Source organism: Phoca vitulina, unplaced genomic scaffold (assembly GCF_004348235.1).
Source record: "Phoca vitulina isolate PV1807 unplaced genomic scaffold, GSC_HSeal_1.0 scaffold3, whole genome shotgun sequence".
NCBI lineage: Eukaryota > Metazoa > Chordata > Mammalia > Carnivora > Phocidae > Phoca > Phoca vitulina.
The window spans coordinates 28,807,363-28,827,769 of NW_022589706.1; the positions used below are offsets into that span (position 1 = coordinate 28,807,363).

At 50.9% G+C, this 20,407-nt stretch overlaps 1 protein-coding gene across 16 annotated transcripts in view; it reads right to left on the reverse strand.

Annotated features, from left to right (window-relative positions):
* The window catches only part of APBB2 (amyloid beta precursor protein binding family B member 2), a 355,537-nt gene that overhangs the window by 7,747 nt on the left and 327,383 nt on the right, over positions 1 to 20,407 (reverse strand). For 9 of the 16 annotated variants that reach the window (XM_032400244.1, XM_032400242.1, XM_032400245.1 and 6 more), the window contains 6 exons: positions 16,194 to 16,199; positions 7,472 to 7,586; positions 5,275 to 5,362; positions 4,329 to 4,412; positions 2,532 to 2,647; positions 615 to 794 (listed from right to left, as the gene is read on the reverse strand). In XM_032400244.1, coding sequence (XP_032256135.1) covers positions 615 to 794; positions 2,532 to 2,647; positions 4,329 to 4,412; positions 5,275 to 5,362; positions 7,472 to 7,586; positions 16,194 to 16,199 — 589 coding nt within the window. The remainder of the gene's footprint in view (positions 1 to 614; positions 795 to 2,531; positions 2,648 to 4,328; positions 4,413 to 5,274; positions 5,363 to 7,471; positions 7,587 to 16,193; positions 16,200 to 20,407) is intronic. The other 7 variants (XM_032400255.1, XM_032400252.1, XM_032400248.1 and 4 more) reach the window with 3 other exon arrangements.

Genomic DNA, 20,407 nt, shown 5'->3' on the forward strand with positions numbered 1-20,407 from the left:
TATGTGGTACAAAGAGCATGGCTGTGTCACCTGAAAAACTCGGGGTTGAACCCAGGCTTTGTCTCTTATCGCCTTTCCTCTGAGCCTCTGTTTCCTCATAAATAAAACAGAACTAACAACCACCCTACAAACAGTCGTTGTAAGGACTAAGTTCACAGATACAAATTAAATATATAAGACCGACGTGCTGAAACCAACTATCTGAAATAAAAATCATTCAACACACTGCATTTTTTAAGTCCTGAGCTGGTTCTAAAGAGCACCAACTCCTACATGCCCAACATTTCCTGACCGTATACTGAAGTTAATCAGCGATCGAGAATTAAGACTCCTCCAATCTGCAGATTTGACGATCCCTGCTGTTAGGGGTACCGGAGTCCCTACAGAATGCGGCTCCATCGGCCCGGCTTCCTGTCGGCGCCCTTGGCCACTGAGATGGCCAACTGCTCGCCACGACGGATCGCGTCCGCAGGACTGGGGGCGCGACCCAGCAGAGCGTCCCTTTAGAGAGGAGACCTATTTTCCTTCAAACGAGGAGCTCCGCACTGATTTCCTGCACACAGCACGAGAGCAGAGGCGCGGAGCCGCGGCAGCGCCCCGCAGGGACCACTCACCATGCAGGCGGCCTGCACCGCCTCCGACACGTTACCCGCGTTAGGCTCGCACCAGAAAACATGGCACTCGAAGCGCTGGTTCCCGGTGTCCATGATGAAGGCAAACGTATGGACATCCTTCCCGACGCCCATGAAGGACAGGAATCGCACGCGGCACTCCACCAAGACTTCCTCTTCATTCTGCAAGACACGCTGTTGAGCAGCCCACTCTCTGTGAAGCCGGGCAACAGTCCTACTAAACGGGCTCATATCTTAAACCGCAGAATCAAGCCCGGAGCGGAGCAGGGAGACACTGGCATTAAAAATATATAGCTCGCCTGGATTTAGCAAGCACTCGTATTTTTCTAGAAAGGCGAGTTTCTAAATGTGTCTGGAGAGGCCATCCCTGCTATGCGGGTGTCTCATTGACATTTAGTCCGCTCCGAACTTCGCTGCGGTTGCGTGTGTTCTGTTCTCTGGCTACCACACTGCGGGCCTGGGCGTCCACGGTGGGCAGCAGCGGGGTCACACAAACTCGGTAGGCTTTGCTCATACAGGGCACCCGGCAGCTCAAAACCCGTTCGGCCAAGCGAACCCGCTGGAAACCTCAGGGCACCAAGAGGAAATGAGCCACGGCATGTCTTTTCATCCGGTTCTCCTTCCCATGCTAAATAGTACGCTAAATCGTATTTCTATCTAAAACCGTGTAGAAAAGCTGCCAAATCACTCCCCCCCTCCCCAAACTGGTGTCCATATGGTATCCATATGATGCAGGGTAAAGAAATGTTTGGATTTCATTCTTATGAACACCACATCCTCTGCAGCAACCATATGCAATTTTTGAATTAGTAAACACATCCAGAATGTTGACTTTTGGATCATTAACTCTTGACTTACTAAATATTCACTCAGGTGCTACAGAATTCTTTTATAGCAAATGAAAGGAGCCTGAGGCGCCATGAAGTTTTCTTGGGAGAAACGATGTTTAGGAGGTTTAGGCTGAGATCCGGGTAAGGGTCGGGCGGGGGGGGGGGGGGGGGGGGGGGGGGGGGGGGGGGGGATGGGGGGGGGGGGGGGGGGGGGGGGGGGGCACAGAGGGGGCAGCACTTGCAGATGCTGAGGGAGAAAAGGGCGTGACACGTTTAAAGACTTAAGAAGATCCAGCCTGGCAGGCTGAGAGGCAGGGTCAGTGAGCATCTGACTCCTAACTCCTTCTGCGAAGGTGCACTGGGCTCGAAAGTGAGCTCCCCGTGGACAGAGTCAAGAGCAGGCCAATGCCTTGGGGTCTTTCCATGACAGGTGCCTCACAGAGGGAGAACTGAAAAGTGGTCAGGAGTCTGGAGCAGACTGCTGGACCGAATCCTGAGCTTGCTGCTTCTAGCTGTTGTGACCACAGACACTTATTCGATCTCCTTGTGCCTCAGTTTCCTCAACCATAAAATTGGGACAATCTGGTCTGAGGCTAATGCTGGCCTCTCTCAATGACCATTGGCCCCTGCTGCTCCTGACAGAACAAACCCCAGGACCTCCCACAACCGAAGCAGCTCCTGCGCCCCAACTCCAGACAAACAGCCCGGTCCACACTGAAGCCTGGAGAGTAGCCAGAAAACCAAACCCTACAAGGAGTGACTGCCGGTGTCATACAGGTACCTCTAGCAAATGATTTCCATCTCTGGGGCACAAGAGGAAGAAAGAATTGGGAGCACCAGGAGAGAAGCTTCTTAGTTCAAAGAAAAGCACAGTGATGCAGAGATCCAGACACAAAGGTAGGAAAAAAAGCTGTTTTTTTAAAAATGCAGGCATTTTACTCACAATTAAGCATAACCACCCCTCCCCCTGCCCCCCACCCCCCAGAGGTCAAGCCTCGGCTGTGTGTCGGTGTTTCACGGGAGATTACCGTAACCCACACAGACCAACCCCATGTCCGATCCTGCTCACCTTTTCACTGATGACGGTCACAGTAGCATCGGCCACATTCATGTTCACCGACGGCCAGTCCTCCTTGTTGGATGAGGTCATGAGATTTTCTATGGCATTGTTCAGAGTATCCATTCCTGCGGATGGAACAGATCGCTGAACAAGGTCCGAAAGCCATTTATCACTCTCCAGCGTGGGCCCAAATCACCCCGTAGCAGCTACACCTAAACTGACCTTTTTTCTTTTTTTTGTAGCCCCATAAGACATTTTGAGCATTTCATTGCTTAAAAGAAAAAAAAAATGCCAGCTTTTTCAACAGAAAGAAGGGTCATGAGAACCCCTGGAGAGGTGTAGTGGGTGATGTCCAGTCTAACTGGATCACGGTGCTACTTTCTCTCCAAAGAGTCCCTAGCCCCGAGTATATAGATAGTACTTAAACAAATGTTACCTTTTCCTAAGCAAGGAGCCTTGGGAAGAGGAACGGAACAGAAGCCAGCACTCGCTAGAATACCCCAATCTTCCTCCACCTTACTTTGCCACTTAAACGAGGCCAAGTGTGGAAGGCCTTGTACGTGAGCAGGATGCAGTGTGCAAGGGGGCCCTCCGGCTGAGTGTTGGCAGTGCGTGGGGGGGTGGGGTGGGGTGGGAGAGCGATTCTACTGAGCTCTCAGTCACATACAATTTACTCATCTAAAGTGTACCATGTGCGAGTTTGTAGTGTATTCACAGAGTGGTGCAATCATCGCCACAATCGATTTTAGAACATTTTTATCACCCCGAAAAGAAACCCTGTACATTTTCGGGGTCACCATCTAGTTCTTCCCAGCCCCCTGGTCCTAGGCAATTACTGATTCAATTTCTATCTCCAGAGGGCTGTCTCTTCTTAACGGTCCATACACATGGAATCACACAGTACGTGGTTCTTTGTTTCTGGCTGCTGTCGTGCGACACCCCGTCTTCTAGGCTGATCCATGTTGTAGCACGTGTCATACTTGATGCCTCTTTACCACCAAATAAAACTACACGGTACGGAGGCGTCACAGTTTTATTTTATTTTTTGGCAGTATCACATTTTATTAATCCGTTTTGTCAGTTGACGGACATTTGTTCCCACTTTCTGACTGTGACGAGTAAGTGTAGCTGCGAATGTTTGTGTGGACGGATGTTTTAATTTCGCTTGGGGATATGCCCAGGAGCAGAACTGCTGAGTCCAGTGGTAGCTGTGTGTTTGACCTGCCGGACTTTTTTCCAAAGCGGCTGTACCATTTCTCCCAAGCAGGGCATGAGGGTTCTGATTTCTCCTCAGCCTTTTCTACCCAGGGAAAGGCTCCATCTCCCAGCCTCCTGTCAGCTTGGTAAGTTCTAACCGCTGCGATGGGAGTTGACTGCGGGCTGTGCTGCTTTGGGGTCACCCCTAGAAAGGAAAGCACAAGGGCTCCCTCAGCCTTTTCCCCCTGCCCAGTGGTCGACAAGGACCAGAGCAGGCACCCCGGCCCCAGAGATGGAAGCTCCCTCTGAGAAGAGCAGAGCCCTCCAAAGCCCTGGATCACACGTCTCGGGACAGCTGCATGAATGAGAACTATGTGTCTGCCTTGTTCGAGTCCCTCCGTTCTGCAGACAAGATGACCGAGCAGCTTAGCCTGTCCCCTACTGCTCTTCTGATCAGGACCGTTTACGTGCTGTGGCTGCTCACAGGGCAGGGGCCTGATTCAAGACCAGGAAAGGGGACAGAACAGCCCCCACCCTCCGGGCAGGGGGGGCTCCCCCCACGGGCTCCCGAACACTCGCACAGGGAAAGGACGTAAGTGCTGCACGTACCGACTGGCCTGTCGACGGGTAACATGCCCAAGTACCACACGTGGAACCTCTGCACCAGCTCAGTCTTTGGTGTCGGAAAATCTACTACAGAGAACAAAAGCAACAGATCTTTCGCCGTGGTTCCAGCACACACGTCTACACAGCCGCCGCTCTGCGTCTGGTCTGGACGGCCCGGGGCCCCCCTCCCCCGTGCCACGGCGCCCCGCTTCCAGAGGAAGAGGCAGCTCCCGTGCTGGGAGAAGAGCCTCTCTCCCAGCAGACGCCGGGGCCCCCCCAGCCCACCGAAATCCCGGTCAGCCTTCCCTTCTGGCAGGGGAGGCGCGGGGGAGCGCCGAGGGCAACGCGTGCATTCGAGCCGCCCCGTCTGACACATGCTGAACCAACCGGCTTCTGCTGGCCTGCTGGATGCCCAGGGAAGACTTCATCACTCAGGCCACAGAGGCACGAGGAGGAACTGCACAGAATCCCCCCAAATATCTGTATTTTTATTTTACAACAGAGGTATAACTGTCCTGACAGAGAGCATTCTGTTAGTTTCAGGTGTACAACACGGGGACTTGATATTTGCATATATTGCAAAAACAATCACCACAGTAAGTCTGCTTAACATTCATCATTATACTTAAGAACAACGTTTTTTTTCCCCACATCAACTCACATATTTTTAAACTAGCTGGTTCTTATCCCACGCTGTACCTGAGTTATAAAACCACTGAAGGTAATATTCTTTCATCTTGTCCAGTAACAAGAAGACTCATCCTGGCCTTTTGTGCCTCATCCTATTGACACAACATTAACTCTGTGCCCAGGAGGACCCCTGGTGCTTGCTCAGCGAGCATCTGTTGGCTTGAGCATGGTTTCTCAGGAAGCAGGGAAGGGCCTCTGGCTCTGACTAGGACGGACAGCGGGACGGCGCCAGCATGAGGAGTGGCCGCCGCTGACCTACCTTGCAAGGGCACGTCGAGGTTCACATTGGCTCTTTCCTGTAAGGAGCTGCAGGCCAGGGCTTTGGCATTCTTCCGTTCGGCCATAATCTGAAGAAGAGAAAACACACCTGCGGTCCGTGGCTACAGACTCCATGTCTTAAGCTATTCCCGCCAGGCGAGGGTCTAAGCTGACCTGGCTTCCGAGTCAAACAGGCTTTAGTCTATGGCCTGACTTCCCACCCCTATATCGCTGAGCTGTTTTGAGAACTATGCTCCTTTTCCCCAGGGGTAACAGGCGAGGGACTATCCCTCCGAGTCGCAGTCTCCTGATTGCTCGGAAATGATTCCTCCATTCAGCAGGCTCCCGCCTCTAGTGAAACAACCCAAACAGATACCCTCTGCTGGCCCACGGTTGCCCACAGCAACGGACTTTTCCCATTGCTCCTGAATGCTGAACACTCTTTTCAGGGCTCTGGGGATAGTGTTTGTAGGTTCAAATCCCACCTTTGCTACATACTAGCTGTGTGACCTTGGGCCAGTCACCTGACCTCTTGTGCCTCATTTCTTCTTCGCACCTGGGAATCCTAGTATTTACGTCCCCAGTGATAATGTTATGTCAGTTCTGAGGACTCAGTGTCAGCACTCGGAAATATTCGCTGCTATCAGGACTGTTCCCAAATCTGTCAGCTGTCTACTGAATTGGTGGTCTGCTGCGAGGGGCCATGAGCATCACCTTTCGCTCCTCTTCGCTCAGTGCTGTTGGTTTAGGGACTGAAAGAACGCCCCCCTTCAGTGACCCCACAAGTCACTCACATCTTCATTCCCAGCCCCAAGCTTTGCATTCCAGGTGGAACAGAAGTCGCTTCGGGCCCAGAGCCCCCCGCCAGCCCTCTCGCGGTCCGTGCCTGGGACGGCGGGCCAGAGGGCCGCTACCAACAACAGCCGTACATTTTACCGAGCACTTCCTCTGTGCTAGGCCGTGTTCTGGCAGCTTGACACGAGAACACAAGCTCCACAAGGACAAAGATTTTCTCCCCCTGTTTTAGTCTCTGCTGTGTTCTTAGAACAGTACCTGGCACGTAATGGCGTTCTGAGCTATCGGCTGCATGACTGAATGAACGCAGTGACAAGGAGGGAGCGCGCTGCACGGGCCTGTCGACGCCAGAGTGGGATAGAGGGTGGCTGCCGGGATTAGAGCAGCAGGCCGGTCCCAGCTCCTACCCATCCCTTAGGAAACGTGGCTGGCACCTGCTTTGCTTCTGCTGCTCAGACACCGGGCTACAGCCTGGGCAGTGAGCTGAGGGAGCACTGTCATGAGGCCGGGTCTCAACATCCGCCTCAAACTAGAAAGGTGACATCCAGCAGAGTTGACGGCCAAGTCCCATGTTCAGATTAAGTCAGTCTGGGGAGTGGAAAGGCCTGGCCGCAGGACATCCATGACAGCGCCCTGGGGATCTGGCCAACAGCTATTTGAACACAAGCCGGCAGGTGATGTTGTTGCTAAAAACATCAATCACCCCCATACTGTACTCCTTGGAGGTCAAGGGACAGAGTGGCCCGTGGTCTTTTCTCCACTGGCTCGCGCGTGGGACACTGTGTTCCTTCAGGGGGACCCCACTAGAGTATGCAGGAGAAGAGGGGTAGGAGCCTCGTAACCTTGGGACCCAAAAGAGATGGGGCTTCTGGAGAAAGGAGGAAGACAGGAGCAGGAAGACTGGACAGAGAGCTATCTAGCACCCCCAAACGTACAGGAACAGCCAGCAGCTTCAAATGTCTTCAAACGGTAAAGGGCTGGCCAGGCAAAGAGACTAAAATGGAGGAATCTTTCTCTGTTGCTATAGATCACACATCTCACGTAACTACGTGGAGGTTCTAGAGAGGATGATTTCAGATCTATGTAAGGATGAACTCTAGAACAGCCAGAGCTGCTGATTAATAGGACAGTCTCCTGAAAAGTACAAGACCCTGTTAATGGAGGTCAACAGGGGTCCCAGGCAGAGGATGGGGATGTTTCTGTCAGGACTGCTCTGCTGGAGGGAAGGAGGGGGGACCAGTCCAGCGATGCCCAGCTGCCTGTCCTCATTCTGAGGCTCTGAGGCTCCGTGACTCTGCCTAAGCCGCAGAACGTCACCAGTGTGAGACCCGGACCACACCTGCTTCCCTGCTGAGGCGGCAAGAAAAGACAGAGACGCACCACTGCGTCCTGACCCACCTTACCTTGGAACAGATTTCGTGGAGACTTGTGGCGATGGCTTTGGCTGGTGTGTCACATCGAAACACATGACATTTCAAGATTCTTGTATCTTTGTCTCTTGCTACATAAGCAAAATCTCTGTGCAAACAACATTTATCAGTGCATTAGAAAAGGAACCTCTAACAGACACGTTCTAGTTACAAGTGTTAGCTGAGCAAGCAGCCAGCAGGTCAGCGGTAAACAGAGTATGTATGCAATGGTTAAAAACAAAATTCAAACTTCAACAGCTACCTAAAAAACAGAGGGACAACTCCATGGATTTGAGAATTCGTTGCTGAGTAAAATAACTACAATGTTTCCCAAAGTCAGGGCCCTGAGCTCCTGGAATCTCTTACGGCCCCTAACAAAAACCAGTATTTTTTATGAGCCTTCTATCTCGAGTAACAACAAATACTGTGATTATAGAAGAGAACTGTGACAAGCGTGGTAGTGCAGCGGGGGCAGAATGAGAGGCTCTGATGTGTAAACGTGCCCGGAGAATGAGCAGACCCCCAGCCACTGGAGCGAGGGGACGGGTGTCCCCGGGTGGCCTGCCCTACAAGGACGCAGCACAGACTGAGATCCCGTCAAAGGCATTTGACCCCGTCCAGTGGCGCTCCGCTCCAGAGCTCAGGGGGACAGTGGCGGCTCCCTCTCTGCTGAGAGCTCACACGCCTCGGGGAGCGGGTGGCTGGCGCTGGACTCGAGCATCTGTTTGACCGAAGACAGGGATAACGACTGGGACGGTACCCGGCTTCAAAAGGACCGGGCCGTACGACTCAAGTTCTCACCATATTATCAGAGGACAGTGGTTTAAAGATCCAAGTGTTTAAGAAGAATACATGCCCGGGTCTACCCATCTGGATCACAAAGATTTCTTTGTAGATGTTGCTTAAGCCAGGACACTGTAAACATCACCACAGATGAATGGGCTTTTAAGGATTCCTCTTAATGAAAAGAACTGGCGGTCTGTTCAGACAATGATAACCACTTTCCTCAAGGTATCCTTGGCTTCTTTGGGGAGGCACAGGGATCTTGCCATCGTGAAGACAGAGGAGGTCAGCCTGCCCCGTGTCGTGTGCCATGTGCGGTGGGGCTCCCCAAGCCCGGCTGCAGGTCAGGGCACTTCAGCCTCAGCCTGTCCACACCTGCTTCAATACCTGCTCCCCCCCAACCCTCTCCTTCCTCATCCTCTGTCTCGGTTGGTGTCCTCCAGGCTAGAACCCAGAGGCCTTCCAGCCTCCCCCATCCTCCCCCCAACTCCCCACGTTTGGCCTGTTTTACCTCCTGAACAGGTCCTGAACTCCCTCCCTTGCAGCCCTAGCACCTCTCAGGCATTCTCCCCACGTGTGCTCGCGCTGTCTTTTCGCCCTTGTCGCGGTGCGGGACTCAGAGCTGGGCGGGCATCCTTCCCAGCGATGCCAGGGCAACCCGGACACACTGCCCTCACCACCGGGTATGTCAGTATGTTTATGAGTTTGTATTCCCGACGCCTTGAAGCTCTGTGAAGATGATCTGGACCTTAGTTACCCCCAGTACCCAGTCTGGACCTGGCCATACAAGTACTAACCGAGTGCTCCTTCCTCCTTTAGGAATAGGGGCTGCATCCCAATTTCCTGCGGGTAAGCTGGCTCTTGGTCAGAGGTGCCAACAGTCTTCAGGACTGTGGGCTGAGGGGGGTAGGTCTGGGCGAGGAGCTGGGCCCAGACTCAGGGGTGAGCACAGTCTTGTTCTACACTGTGTTCCTAAGGCCTTCCCATTCTAGTCTCAACCACCATCAAGACAACATATTATTTAAAAAGGAAATGAGAGAAGGCCTCCCTTCTGGAGACCACGCTCAAGGAAAGCCCTGTTTCTGGCCCCCAACTCTCTGGGTTCTTCTTTCCTAGATGGATCCTAAAGGAATATACGTGGTGTCTCACCACACACAAGCATCTTCCTTCAAAATTCTATGTTCAGCCGCCATTTCTCTGAGGCCAAATCTCTTTGGGTCTATGATCACCCACATGAAGTCCAAAACCTGTCTGGATTTCTAGAGTTCCAGAATTTGTCCCACCTACTCTTCCAGTACCCTTATTCCAACCACGGAGCTCTCCCCTCTGTTCTGGAAAGGCAGGTCTCCACTCATGGTATCTCCCCTCGCTTGGTGACCCCTCCCTGGTCTCCTCATACTATCTGACAGACCCTGCCCCATCCACTCTGTATGGTCCATCCAGCTCAAAAGCCTGCTTGGCCCTCTGGGCCCCAGGACCTTGCTTGTGTCTAAACACAGTATTTAATTCTGCAGCACAAAGGATAAGTAAGAGCTTGTCACACCCTCCTTTTTGTTCTTATCTCATTCCTGAGTCCACTGAGCTACACAGCCTTGGGCAATGGAGTCTAACCTCATCTCCAAGTGAGAGAGTTGAGAAACATGATTTCCAAGGTTCCTGTCCAGCTCTGACATTCGAGGAGGTAAGCTTCCAAGGCCGAGCCTGCTCTTCGGGACTGCCGGCCAGCCTGCAAGGGTAGCAGCTGCAAGGTTACCATCCGGGAGATGGAACCAGCCCTGATCTAGAAGCCATGGATCATCGTATCAAACTGCAGCTCTGTGCCCTCTGTTCTTTCATATGCGGCCCCTGAGGAGTAATTTTTAAAAAAAAATTATTATTATTAATCTTCATTTTCTTCTGGCTCCAGGGAAAGCGATTAATGCCTAAGGCAACCATCTGGAACCCACATCTTCCCAAAGGAGGAGCTTGGCGGCCGCAGGCTTCGTCTGGGGCATTCTGACAATTCTTTTTTACAGCTTTGTCTTTTCCTGTCGCCGCTCAGGTACCAGGCTCATAGATCAGGGAGGTAGGAATCTGTCAGTTCCTGACAGCGAGTGAGTCCTGCAACTAGCCCTCCAGGGCTTTCATCGGCTTCCCAGGAAAAAACAGGAGTTCTCGCCTCACTGTGGAGGTCAAGTGACTGGCACGTCTCTCTTATGTGATTCCCCCGAGACCTGTCCCGAGCCACGCTAAACACCCCACACGGGGATCTGGAAGAGGCAGCGAGTCCTTTCTTTCAGACCTGGGGCAGAGGCAAGTTGAACAACTTCCTTTGTGTGCAATGAAATGCATGGCTGATCTAATTTCATCCTTATTCAGAATGAAACCCAAACATTGCTTAACTGGTGTTTCAAAAGCTCGGCACCTCATTTCTGAAAAAGGCTGCTCTAGGAGACAGAATGAGGACCCTTCTAAGATGTTCACAGCCTAATTCCTAGAATCTGTGAATGGGTCACCTCACATGGCAAAAGGTGATTACATTAAAGATCTTGAGATGGGGCTGTTATCCTGAATTCTCTGGCTGGGCCCAACACAATTACAAGGGAAAGAAGGACTTGGCTTCTAAGGGACAAAATGGGAGCAGGGGCCACCAGCCAAGGAAAGCAGGCAGCCTCTGAAAGCTGGAAAAGGCAAGGAAATGGCTTTTCTCGGGAGTCTTTAGCCCTGCTGATGCCGTGATTACACCGGGGACACTCATTTTAGATTTCTGATCTCCAGAACCGTAGGAGAATAAATCCGTGTTGCTTTGAGCCACTGTTTGTCATAATTTTTTAAAACAGCCATCGGACTAAGATAGCTGCCAGTAGGCTTTATATTCTCACTAAACTAGATACGATTAAAGACTTATATTTAAAAAAAAAAAATTCCCTTCCCTTCCAAAGATGCCTTCTGAGCCACTATTACGTGCCAGGCAAACACAGACAAGGTTCAGCCTGGGAAGCCCGCTAAGGATACAGGCGCCCAGTGAGATTGGAGGTGCATCTTTAAGTATCATAACGACCTCAGCAGGGTGAGAAGGGCAGTGGACGGTTCAGAGAAGGTTCAGTGAGCATGAGCAAAGGCACGGAGGTAAGAGAGTCCACAGAGTGTTCGGGAGAACGGTGGTCCTATGCAGACGCTGAGGCCCGGGGGCGAGGGGCCAAGGCAGGACCGCGGGGAGGCTGCATCTGTGCCCTGGCAGCCACCTGGCCCTCTGAGCCTTGTGATACGGCACGTGACCCCGTATAATATGTGTTTTAAAAAGTTTCTTTGGGTGGGACAATGTGGGTCGAGGGAGGCGCCCACGGGGGCGGTTGCTGCTCAGTGTCCAGGTGAGACGATGAGCCCGAAGCAGGCTAAGTTAGCATCTGTGAGAACAGGGTAGAGGAGACACAGGGAAAGGAGGGACTGGAAGGATGGATGTGGCAGATGAGAGGGAGACCCCAGAATAACTCGCGGGTCCCTGCTGGGCCAACTCAGTGCCCTCGCGATGGGGCCGGGAGGACGGGGGGGATTTGGTGAAGGAAGCTCACGAGTGCCAGGTGCCTGAGGGCCACCCGATGGCAGGGCCCACCAAGCACGTGGACACTTGGTCTGTGAGCTCGGGCCTGTGGTCTGGGCTGGAGACACGGACCCGGGGGGCAGCTGCAGTCAGGGCAGCAGATGAGAGCGTAGAGAATGAGAAAAGACAAAATGAGGCCTGGACCGGAAAAGAGAGGCATTTAAAGGCCTAGTAGAGGCAGAGGGCCCAATGAAAGGGTAGAGAAAGAGCGTCGGGGACAGGCTGGTTCCAAAGGCATCAAAAAAAGAGGGTTTCAGGAGAAATCCCCAGGGCTGGCTGTGGAGGCCGTGTGGCAGGAGACCGGCCATTTGGTCTTAGCCACAGGAGGGGAGGGAGGTCTGTGGTGACCTTGGCCTCCTGGGTCTCTTCCCCGGAGGGGGGAACTTGGGTCCCAGCTTCAGGAGACTGAGGAGTGTGGGAGTTACAAGAACACAGTACATCTGCCTATTTTTTCCCCCCTAAACTTCTCATTCTGGGACCTCTCAAATACACACAGAAGTAGAGAGGACAGTCCCCATGTCCCATCATCCAGTTTCAACAACGATCAAAACGTTGCCCAACTCAGCCTTTCAGAGAGAATTTTTCCAATCAGTGTCAGGATTCTGTAAGACCTCCAGGCTAACGTGTAAGAGCAATCTGACCTTTTCTAGAGATCTTCCTGTATTCTGAGCGGGACGAGAAACCTCCACAGCTACAGTGTTCCTGACAGACTGCAAACCTAAAAGGCTGCGACCAGTTTAGGGCCACACATGTGAATTTGGGAGGAAAACACCAGGCGCCACGGAGCGTCACATAGCCAGGCGGCGCCCGCGGCGGCTCTGAAACTGTGTGAGGGTGAGGGTCGGCCTGCTGCCGGGGCGTTTTAGGAACCTTCGCCTACAGAGCCCTCCACGCTCTCCTGCCCACCACTTCTTTCCTCAGCGCCGCCAGGAGCCCTGGGGCTGCAGCTACCTGGCTCCCACAGCTCAGCTCAGATGGGCTCAGATGGGCCCGTATGCCTTCCCCCGGTTGACCAGGCATCCCAATGGTCATGCCTCCTCCCAGGCTTCAGTGTGTTCCTTTCAACCCACAAAGCTGGCCCAAATGATCTCTGAGGTCCAGTCAGAACACAGCTCCTATTTTTTCCAACACATTCTTCTAGACGCCTGTCTGAGACATTCTGTCTGACACTCAGCAGCAAGGACCACGTTTGTCCTTTGCTCTGGCTTGCTCCCTTTACAACGCTGGATGAGGAGCCGTTTGCTCAAAGAGGCTCTGGTCCAGTCCCCCCTTGCTCCCCACACACGGAGCCGTGCCCCACTTATTTCTTGCAGTCATGGGGATCACCGTGTCTCCTTTAAAAACCAGGAAGTGGAAGGTTTCTAGCTGTACCTCTCTGTGTCCCTTCCTTAAACTCTCACAGAAGTGAGCACCAGGAATCAACTACCTTTCGCCATTTGTTTACTGAGCCCTTGTGTTTCCCACTCTCTCTGTTCCTATCCTTTTGCTGTTCTCCCTGGTAATTATTCCCCCAGAGGACCAGCCTCCAGTTCTGTCAGGGAAAAATGTCAGTGCTAAGACATCTTACACGACAGCCTCAAATTTCTTAATGGCAAGGAAAAAGGACAAAAGAATGCTTTCATTGTTCTCAGTTGAACAGCATTTTAACCGCCCTGTAGGGGCTTAATCCATCTTTAGGGAATGAATGAAGAAACGATTCTTTATTCAAATGGGTTCTATTAAAAAAGAGCCAAGACAGAACTATTCACCCTTTCCCTAGATCTCTACCCTGCAACCCCTTTACATAAATGGAATTTGCTTTTGTTTCTCTCTCCTGGAAAGGAATTTATGTGGCACCTACAGACCTCTTAGTGGAGTTAGCCAGGCGAACATTTCAAAGCCCTGTCCATAGGAGCCCAGAGACGTGGGACCTAGAATATTTCAGTGATATGAAATCTTATTTACTCAACGAATCAGCCTGTTCCACTGCATGAATGCTCCTGGTGAGCCAAAATATATAGTTTTTTCTAAATGATGAACTGCAACTTGCCTCCTGCAACTTTGGCTTGTGGGATCAAGCTTTGCCTTCTGAAGCAGCCCAGAAGGAGCGGACCCCGTCCGCTGTAGGACAGCCCAGGCTTGCCTGGGAGGAACTCTGTGCCCTCTTTTCTAGGAGACTCCCTTCCATTCAGACTCTCACCAAATCTCCTCTGCTAGCGTTCCTTACCCAGGCGCCACAAAAAGACAATGTCTTCCACATAATCCGTGTTTGCTCACGTCAAATCCGTGCTGTCTGATGCTGGGAATTTGTGAAGGCTAGCACATGACAGGCATTCGGTTAATGGTAGTTGTCATTATCAATGAGGAAAAAGTCAAAAGAAAAAAGGCCCCCTTTGAAATTCTGTCTCCTTATCCATGAGAGATGTTTTAGTAAATATTTGCATTCGTATGAATTATATTGAGACTCGCTGAAATGCACCTACAGACGCTTTCCTCCCGGCTCATCTTTCTGTAGGAGGTGTAAGCCGCCGGAGCCGTTACTACTGCAGGACAGGACGCACACGCAAGTAAGGACACACGGCAACAAACACATCTGATCCAAACATTCCATTTCTAGTCCTTTCTGACAGAGCGCTTTATCTCCACTTTGTTTTACCTGCACAGGGTCTGGAGGGAGAAGGAATCCTATTCTCAAGACTGTTTGCTCTTCTTTGCCTAACTGCTCTGACCTTCTGATTGTACTCTGACAATCTCATTTTGGGGGTGGGAGGAGAGAAGAGGAAGAAAGGAGATGAGAAAGTCATCTTCCTAGATGGTCAATCCAGAATGTATAACACACACACTTGATTTTTTGTTTTGTTCTACTTTTGTTTTTTTAGTTTTACCCAGTGCCATGTCAGTAGGCACTAACCTCACAAAGCTCACGCTCTAGCTTTGTCAACTCAACTCACTTTCTCCTTTGCAAGCTGAAGCAGATGCTAAGTGCCCCTTCAGAGGGCATCCCAGTAACTCATCACCTGGGTAAACACACATTCTCCACAGGGAATCCTTCACCAGGCGCTTCTGGGAGACACATAAGCTATGTAAACAGATTAGAAATTCTACCTGCAAATAATCCAGGTGGCCTTGGCAGACCAGAATTCGTAGCCCTCTCGAGAACAGAGTCTTGCTGTTAATTTAATATTCAGAGTGACCTCTCCCCAGGGAGGAGACCGGAATAAATACAGAGGGGGGAAATTACCAAACATCTGAAAATATTCTCACCGTTGGCTCAGACAGGACCTCTCATTATTTAAGATGAGGGAGCTCACATTCCTCATCCTCTGGACGCTTCCACCCCCTCCAGAGAGGCTAAAGCCTCCTCAAAGGTAATGAATGAGTCAATCAAGTTTGCAAATTCTCCTAACCATACCCTTGGGAAGATTGATCTCTGGAAGTGTTACCCACCCAGTCAATGCTGTCTCCCTTTCCCCTCCTCACCACTGAGCACGGAAATCAGCTCATCCTGAGGAGGGAAAATGGCCACCGCCAATGGAGACGGCTTGACTCCAACTGGGCAGGAGTTCACCCGAAATGGACCCCAACACAAACAGGCGACTGCTTGTCTCTCTTCACTTTGCCAAGCAGTAACCATGACCATTCTTTCAAAAAGAGGAGTTTCAAAACTTTCTTTCTCCATCAAAAAATGGAGCTTTACCTAACTGTTAAAGCTGTGGAAGAGTGGAGCTTAAAGCCCCCAGTCAACCAACTGGATAGGCTGACGTTCGGAGCGCCAGAAACACACACATCGGAGGTACAAATGCCTGCCTTTCGCTTCAGAGTCGTATCCTTTCCATAGTTATGCTCATCTAGTTGTGGGAAAGGAGAAGAAGAATTCCGTATCTTTTGGCTAATAATCGAGATTGAAATGGAGTCAGTCCTTCCGGCTGTTAGCCTAGAGCCAACCCTCCCCAATGAAACTCTAGAAAATATATAACTTAATCAAGTCCTATTATGAACTCTTCAAGGAGCACAAAAAGCCTGACGCAACTTTAATATTTCTAATCACACTTCCTCCCCAGCATGTGGATTCGATGCCTCCCAGCCATTAGTGAGAGTGGCCACGTTCCCGCTATACCTAATCACCCTGCCCATCACTGTCCCCAAACAGGGTCAAAGGCAATGCGGGGTCAGGGACCCAGATGCAATTCCATACTCTGTTTTAAATGAGGACACATAAGAATGATGATGATAAAAGGTTAAAGAGAACAAAGTTATGCCTCTCAAAGACAATGACGGCTTTCGCAGTGGCAACAAGGCATGGAGAAAGCAAGTGAGCTTTGCCAGACACTTAAGACACCGACGAGGAGGGAGAAGTGAAAATCGGTTGGTTACCTCTCTCTGAATCCGGGCAGGCATGAGGGAACAGAGCAGAAACAACACGTTAGCATTCACACGGCATCCACGAAATGAAACAGTCCCGTTAACAGCGACTCTGAGCACTGACATCTCATCTTATTCCCCAACTCGGCTGCAACGAATAGCCTTTCGGGGCTTATTTTAGCTGAGCTCTGTCACACAGAAGCGTGTATTTTGAGCCACGTTACGATGAAGCCAAGAGATGCCAGCTGAGTTTAGAGGCAACATATCAACCGGGGGAGGTAATCAAGCTTAAAATACCACAGGCAAATGCAGGAAACTGTTTGCAGTAAACACTGGCAAAGCCCGTGTCTTCATCTTCCAGCTCCACCTGCTCCCAATAAAAAAAATGTACAGAAACAATGACGTGGAAACAGCCTTACCTGTTTTTCCTAACTTCTGATACTCTATTAATTGAGTCACAACATTAGCACCTTGGTATTTTCCCTCAAATGCATCATGAGAAGGCGGCAGAGCAGGGGCAGCAGAAGTCAAGGGCAGAGGTGGGATGTGGGAGGGCCAGTAGGGTGAGGGATCAGATGTGCCAGGGAAGAGAGGAGTGGAAGGGGAGAGGGGCACAGAGCCATTTGGGGTTTGGGGGCCGAATGCTTCGAGTTTCTCTCCCAGAGCTGCCCTGAGGCGCCAGGGTGACCCCGACGAAGTCACTTAACCTCCTGACCCGGAGTGCTCCCCATTCCCTTCTGGTCTTGTCACAGCCAGTGTGAAAGGGCCCGAGGACCACCGAGCGCCCGGGTTGGTCACATGCATGCAGGTGAACATACAGCAAGGGGACTGCAGAGGCAGGGAGCACCGGATCACGAGAAGGAAAGGAAGAAACCCAACCTTCACCGAAACCTGCTCTTGCCTGCGCCCTGCGGCCGGGGTCCCACAGCAGCCAGCAGGGCCCTGCGGAGAGGGGAGCTAATCACGGGGTGAGACAGCAAGCCCATCACCTAGCGAAGCTGAGTCCTACAGCAGGAAGGCAGAGCTGGACGGCCTGATACAGGACAATGACCGCAAGCTATTATTAAGGGGGGGACCAAACAAGCCAACAACCCAGATCGCAGATATACGGACTCGTGACAAACAAAAGTTTGGGGATTTTAATATCCACATAGTAAAAAATCTGGAACAATATAACATCCAAATTGGCAGCTGTTATCTGGAGGAGGGGCTCATGGAGGATTTTATTTAATACGCTTGTTTGAATATTATACAGCAAACACGTGTGACTTCCGTACTACAGCTACGCAAACATCTACCTCGCCGTTTCAGGGACACACTGTGGTGAGCACACCCCAGCACTGGCGACAGCTCGCGGCCACACACGACTACCACAGTCATACTCCCAACAAACCACCCTTTCCTGAGCTCTGGCTCCGTGTTGCCCAAACAGCAACCCAACTGGGTAAGTTCTACTGTTCTCACTGATAAAGAAGAAACCACGCTGAGAGAGGCTGAAGAACTTCATGAAGGTCACACAGCTCGTACACGGTGAGGTCAGGGTTGGACTGTAGGTCTGCACGACTCTCCACTCCTGGTCTTCTTACAATGCACCCACGATGGGTACCCCATAGTCCTTCGCAGTCCAGCAGGATCACCTCACGGTCTGTCTCCCGAATGACCCAGTTGGTTACAACGCACAGGTGTTCAGGATAGGGGCAAAAGATTCGGCCAAGAACCTGGGGCTTCAGATGTAGAGGGGAACCTCCCTCCCTTTCCTTGGGCTGTTAAACTACTACTGTAGGGGGAGAAGGAGGATGACAATTCCCAAAAGAGGTCCTCTAGGGGGAGAGCACGTAGACAGAGCTGTGTTCCAAGCCCGTTGGGAGCCACGTTCCCTTGGGTGCATTCCTTACCCTCTCTTTTCCCCGGGCCCCCTCTATGTGCCAGGCACCCTGTGTTACGTGGTATGACCCTTCAAACCTGCTTCCTTGTCAGTGAAAAAGGGTAAGGACACCTGGCACGTAACACGGTGAGATAAACCACCTGGTTCCAGTAAGCATCGCTAAGTCAGCTGATGGTTTCAGGTCTCAGCTGCATCCTGCTGGGTGGCACTGGAAGACAAATGTCTCCGCAGGACGGGAGGTCACTGTGGGGGGGAATACTGTGGCCCTCTCCTCAGATTTGCTGGGCACCGTTTACCATAGGATGAGGGGAAGTCACCTCCTGCTCACGTCTCTCTGTCAAAGTTAGTCTATGGACGCAATTTCAGATCATCACCAAAGGATCCAAAGACCTGGATCCTAGTCCCATGTTGAATGAATGCGAGGTAAATAAGCCTCTTAACCTCTCTGAGTCTTGGTTTCTCATTTTAGATTAGATGGTTTAGGAATCATCTAGTGCTCAGATTTTTATCAGCAGAGGATTTGTTAAAACCCTTTGACTTACAACAAAAAAGAATGAGCTGGTAGCTTTTCTTTGGCTAGTTTTCCATTTATACCAGATGCTTTTAATTTTTTACTCTTAATAAAAAGCCTCTGCCTACTGTATGGCAAAAACTTTGCCTGATAACCTTTAATCTAGAGACCTGAGAATACAGTTTCTTCTTTTGAGTATGATTATTATTGAAGCCTTGGATATTTTAAATCAGATCCATTACTAGCGATCCACTTAAGGAAATAGCCTCGATATGTAGCCACGGTGTTTTTCCCTGAAGGCAGAACTTGGAAAAATGATACTGCAAACTTTTAACAAGGTTCATTCTTTCGGGGCTAATAGACACTCCTTGATTCGAGTGTGGAAGTAAAAGCCAGCCATAAATAGGGACTTCAGAGCGATCTTTGAGATGTCTTTCAAAAAATGCAGAAGAGTCAAAGTGGCAGCTACTTCACTGATTTAACACCTTATAAATTTGCCAGGAAGAAACCATCAGCCCAAGGCCAGGCTTCTGCAGGAGGCGCACCCTTCCGAGAGTGGAGAAGGGTAAATGCAGCGCCAGGCGCAAGCTTGCTCCTCTCTCTTTGTAAACGCGGTGGGAAGAATTAAACTCCAGGATTAATTCCACACCAGCCACACGCCCAAGGGCTGCCTGATCAGTATGCTCTCGGCGGCTATTTCTTGGGAAAATGAACGTGGGAGTAATTGGCAATGTTTTCATTAAAAGAAGCCTGAAATAACAGAACTACTTGGCATGTGTAAGTGGGCATCCAAATGAATAGGAAATTCCTCAAAATAAACAGCACGCCAGAATGACAATGTCTGCTCCAGCTTTTTGGAGGAGGATGCGTCCCCTCTTCCCCCCGCACGGCCACCTACTTCATATGCAATGCACGACCTTCTACTTTTCACAAACTGAGCACGTAGAGCCAAGACTTGCCAGTGTGCTTCTCGCTCCGTTTTTGCAGAACTCCGTTTCATGCTCCTTTTTGATGCGTCTTTCATCACTGGGGATCTTTTGAGCCTCTGGAGCACCAGCACAGACCAGCGTTCTCCACACGACAATGAAGCAAAAACTATAAAACTTTATGTCATGAAAACTCTCACACCCACTCCCGAACCTCGAGGTCTATTTTTTCCCCTTAGCTTCAAGGTTTTTTTTGTTTCTTATCCCTGACATTTCTTAGTTGTTTGCCCTGGGTCCAGGCCCTTAGCCTCTTTGTTCTTCAGTTTATTCATCTGTAAAATAGGAACAAGAGCGGCACTCATCCCCTAAGAGTGCCGCGGGGATTACACCCATTAATCCATAAGGCTCACGGTGTGATAGCACACAACGTGGGCTCGATGTGCGTGCTGAGCGGTATGCCAACCAACTGTGAGTGACACAGAGGTCTGCCACGAGGAAGTTTCCTAACCTGTTTTGGATCACGGAATCTTTTGGAATCTGATGAAAATACCCCAGAAAGAAATGTGCAAGAACCCACAGTTTTATGCACAACCTTAGCAGGATGGGGAGAAAGTTCAATAATGCCTGGAACTCATTCACAGACCCCCTTCAAATCCATATCCTGCAGTTAAAGATCTCTGAACTGAATTCTGGATTTATGCAGATTTACCATCTGGTGTCTGGAGTTTCAGAGAATTCAGCTCAGGAAAAGGTTCTGTCCTTCCCAGGACCAAAGGGTGACAGAAGCACCTGTCTTTGACGAGCGTGCCTTACTTTGCAAGCTACTTCCCTTCCCACCTCCTTGCTCTTGCCTCCCAGCACCACACAGCCTGTTAACCTGCAGATGCAGGGAGTCAGAGCTCCA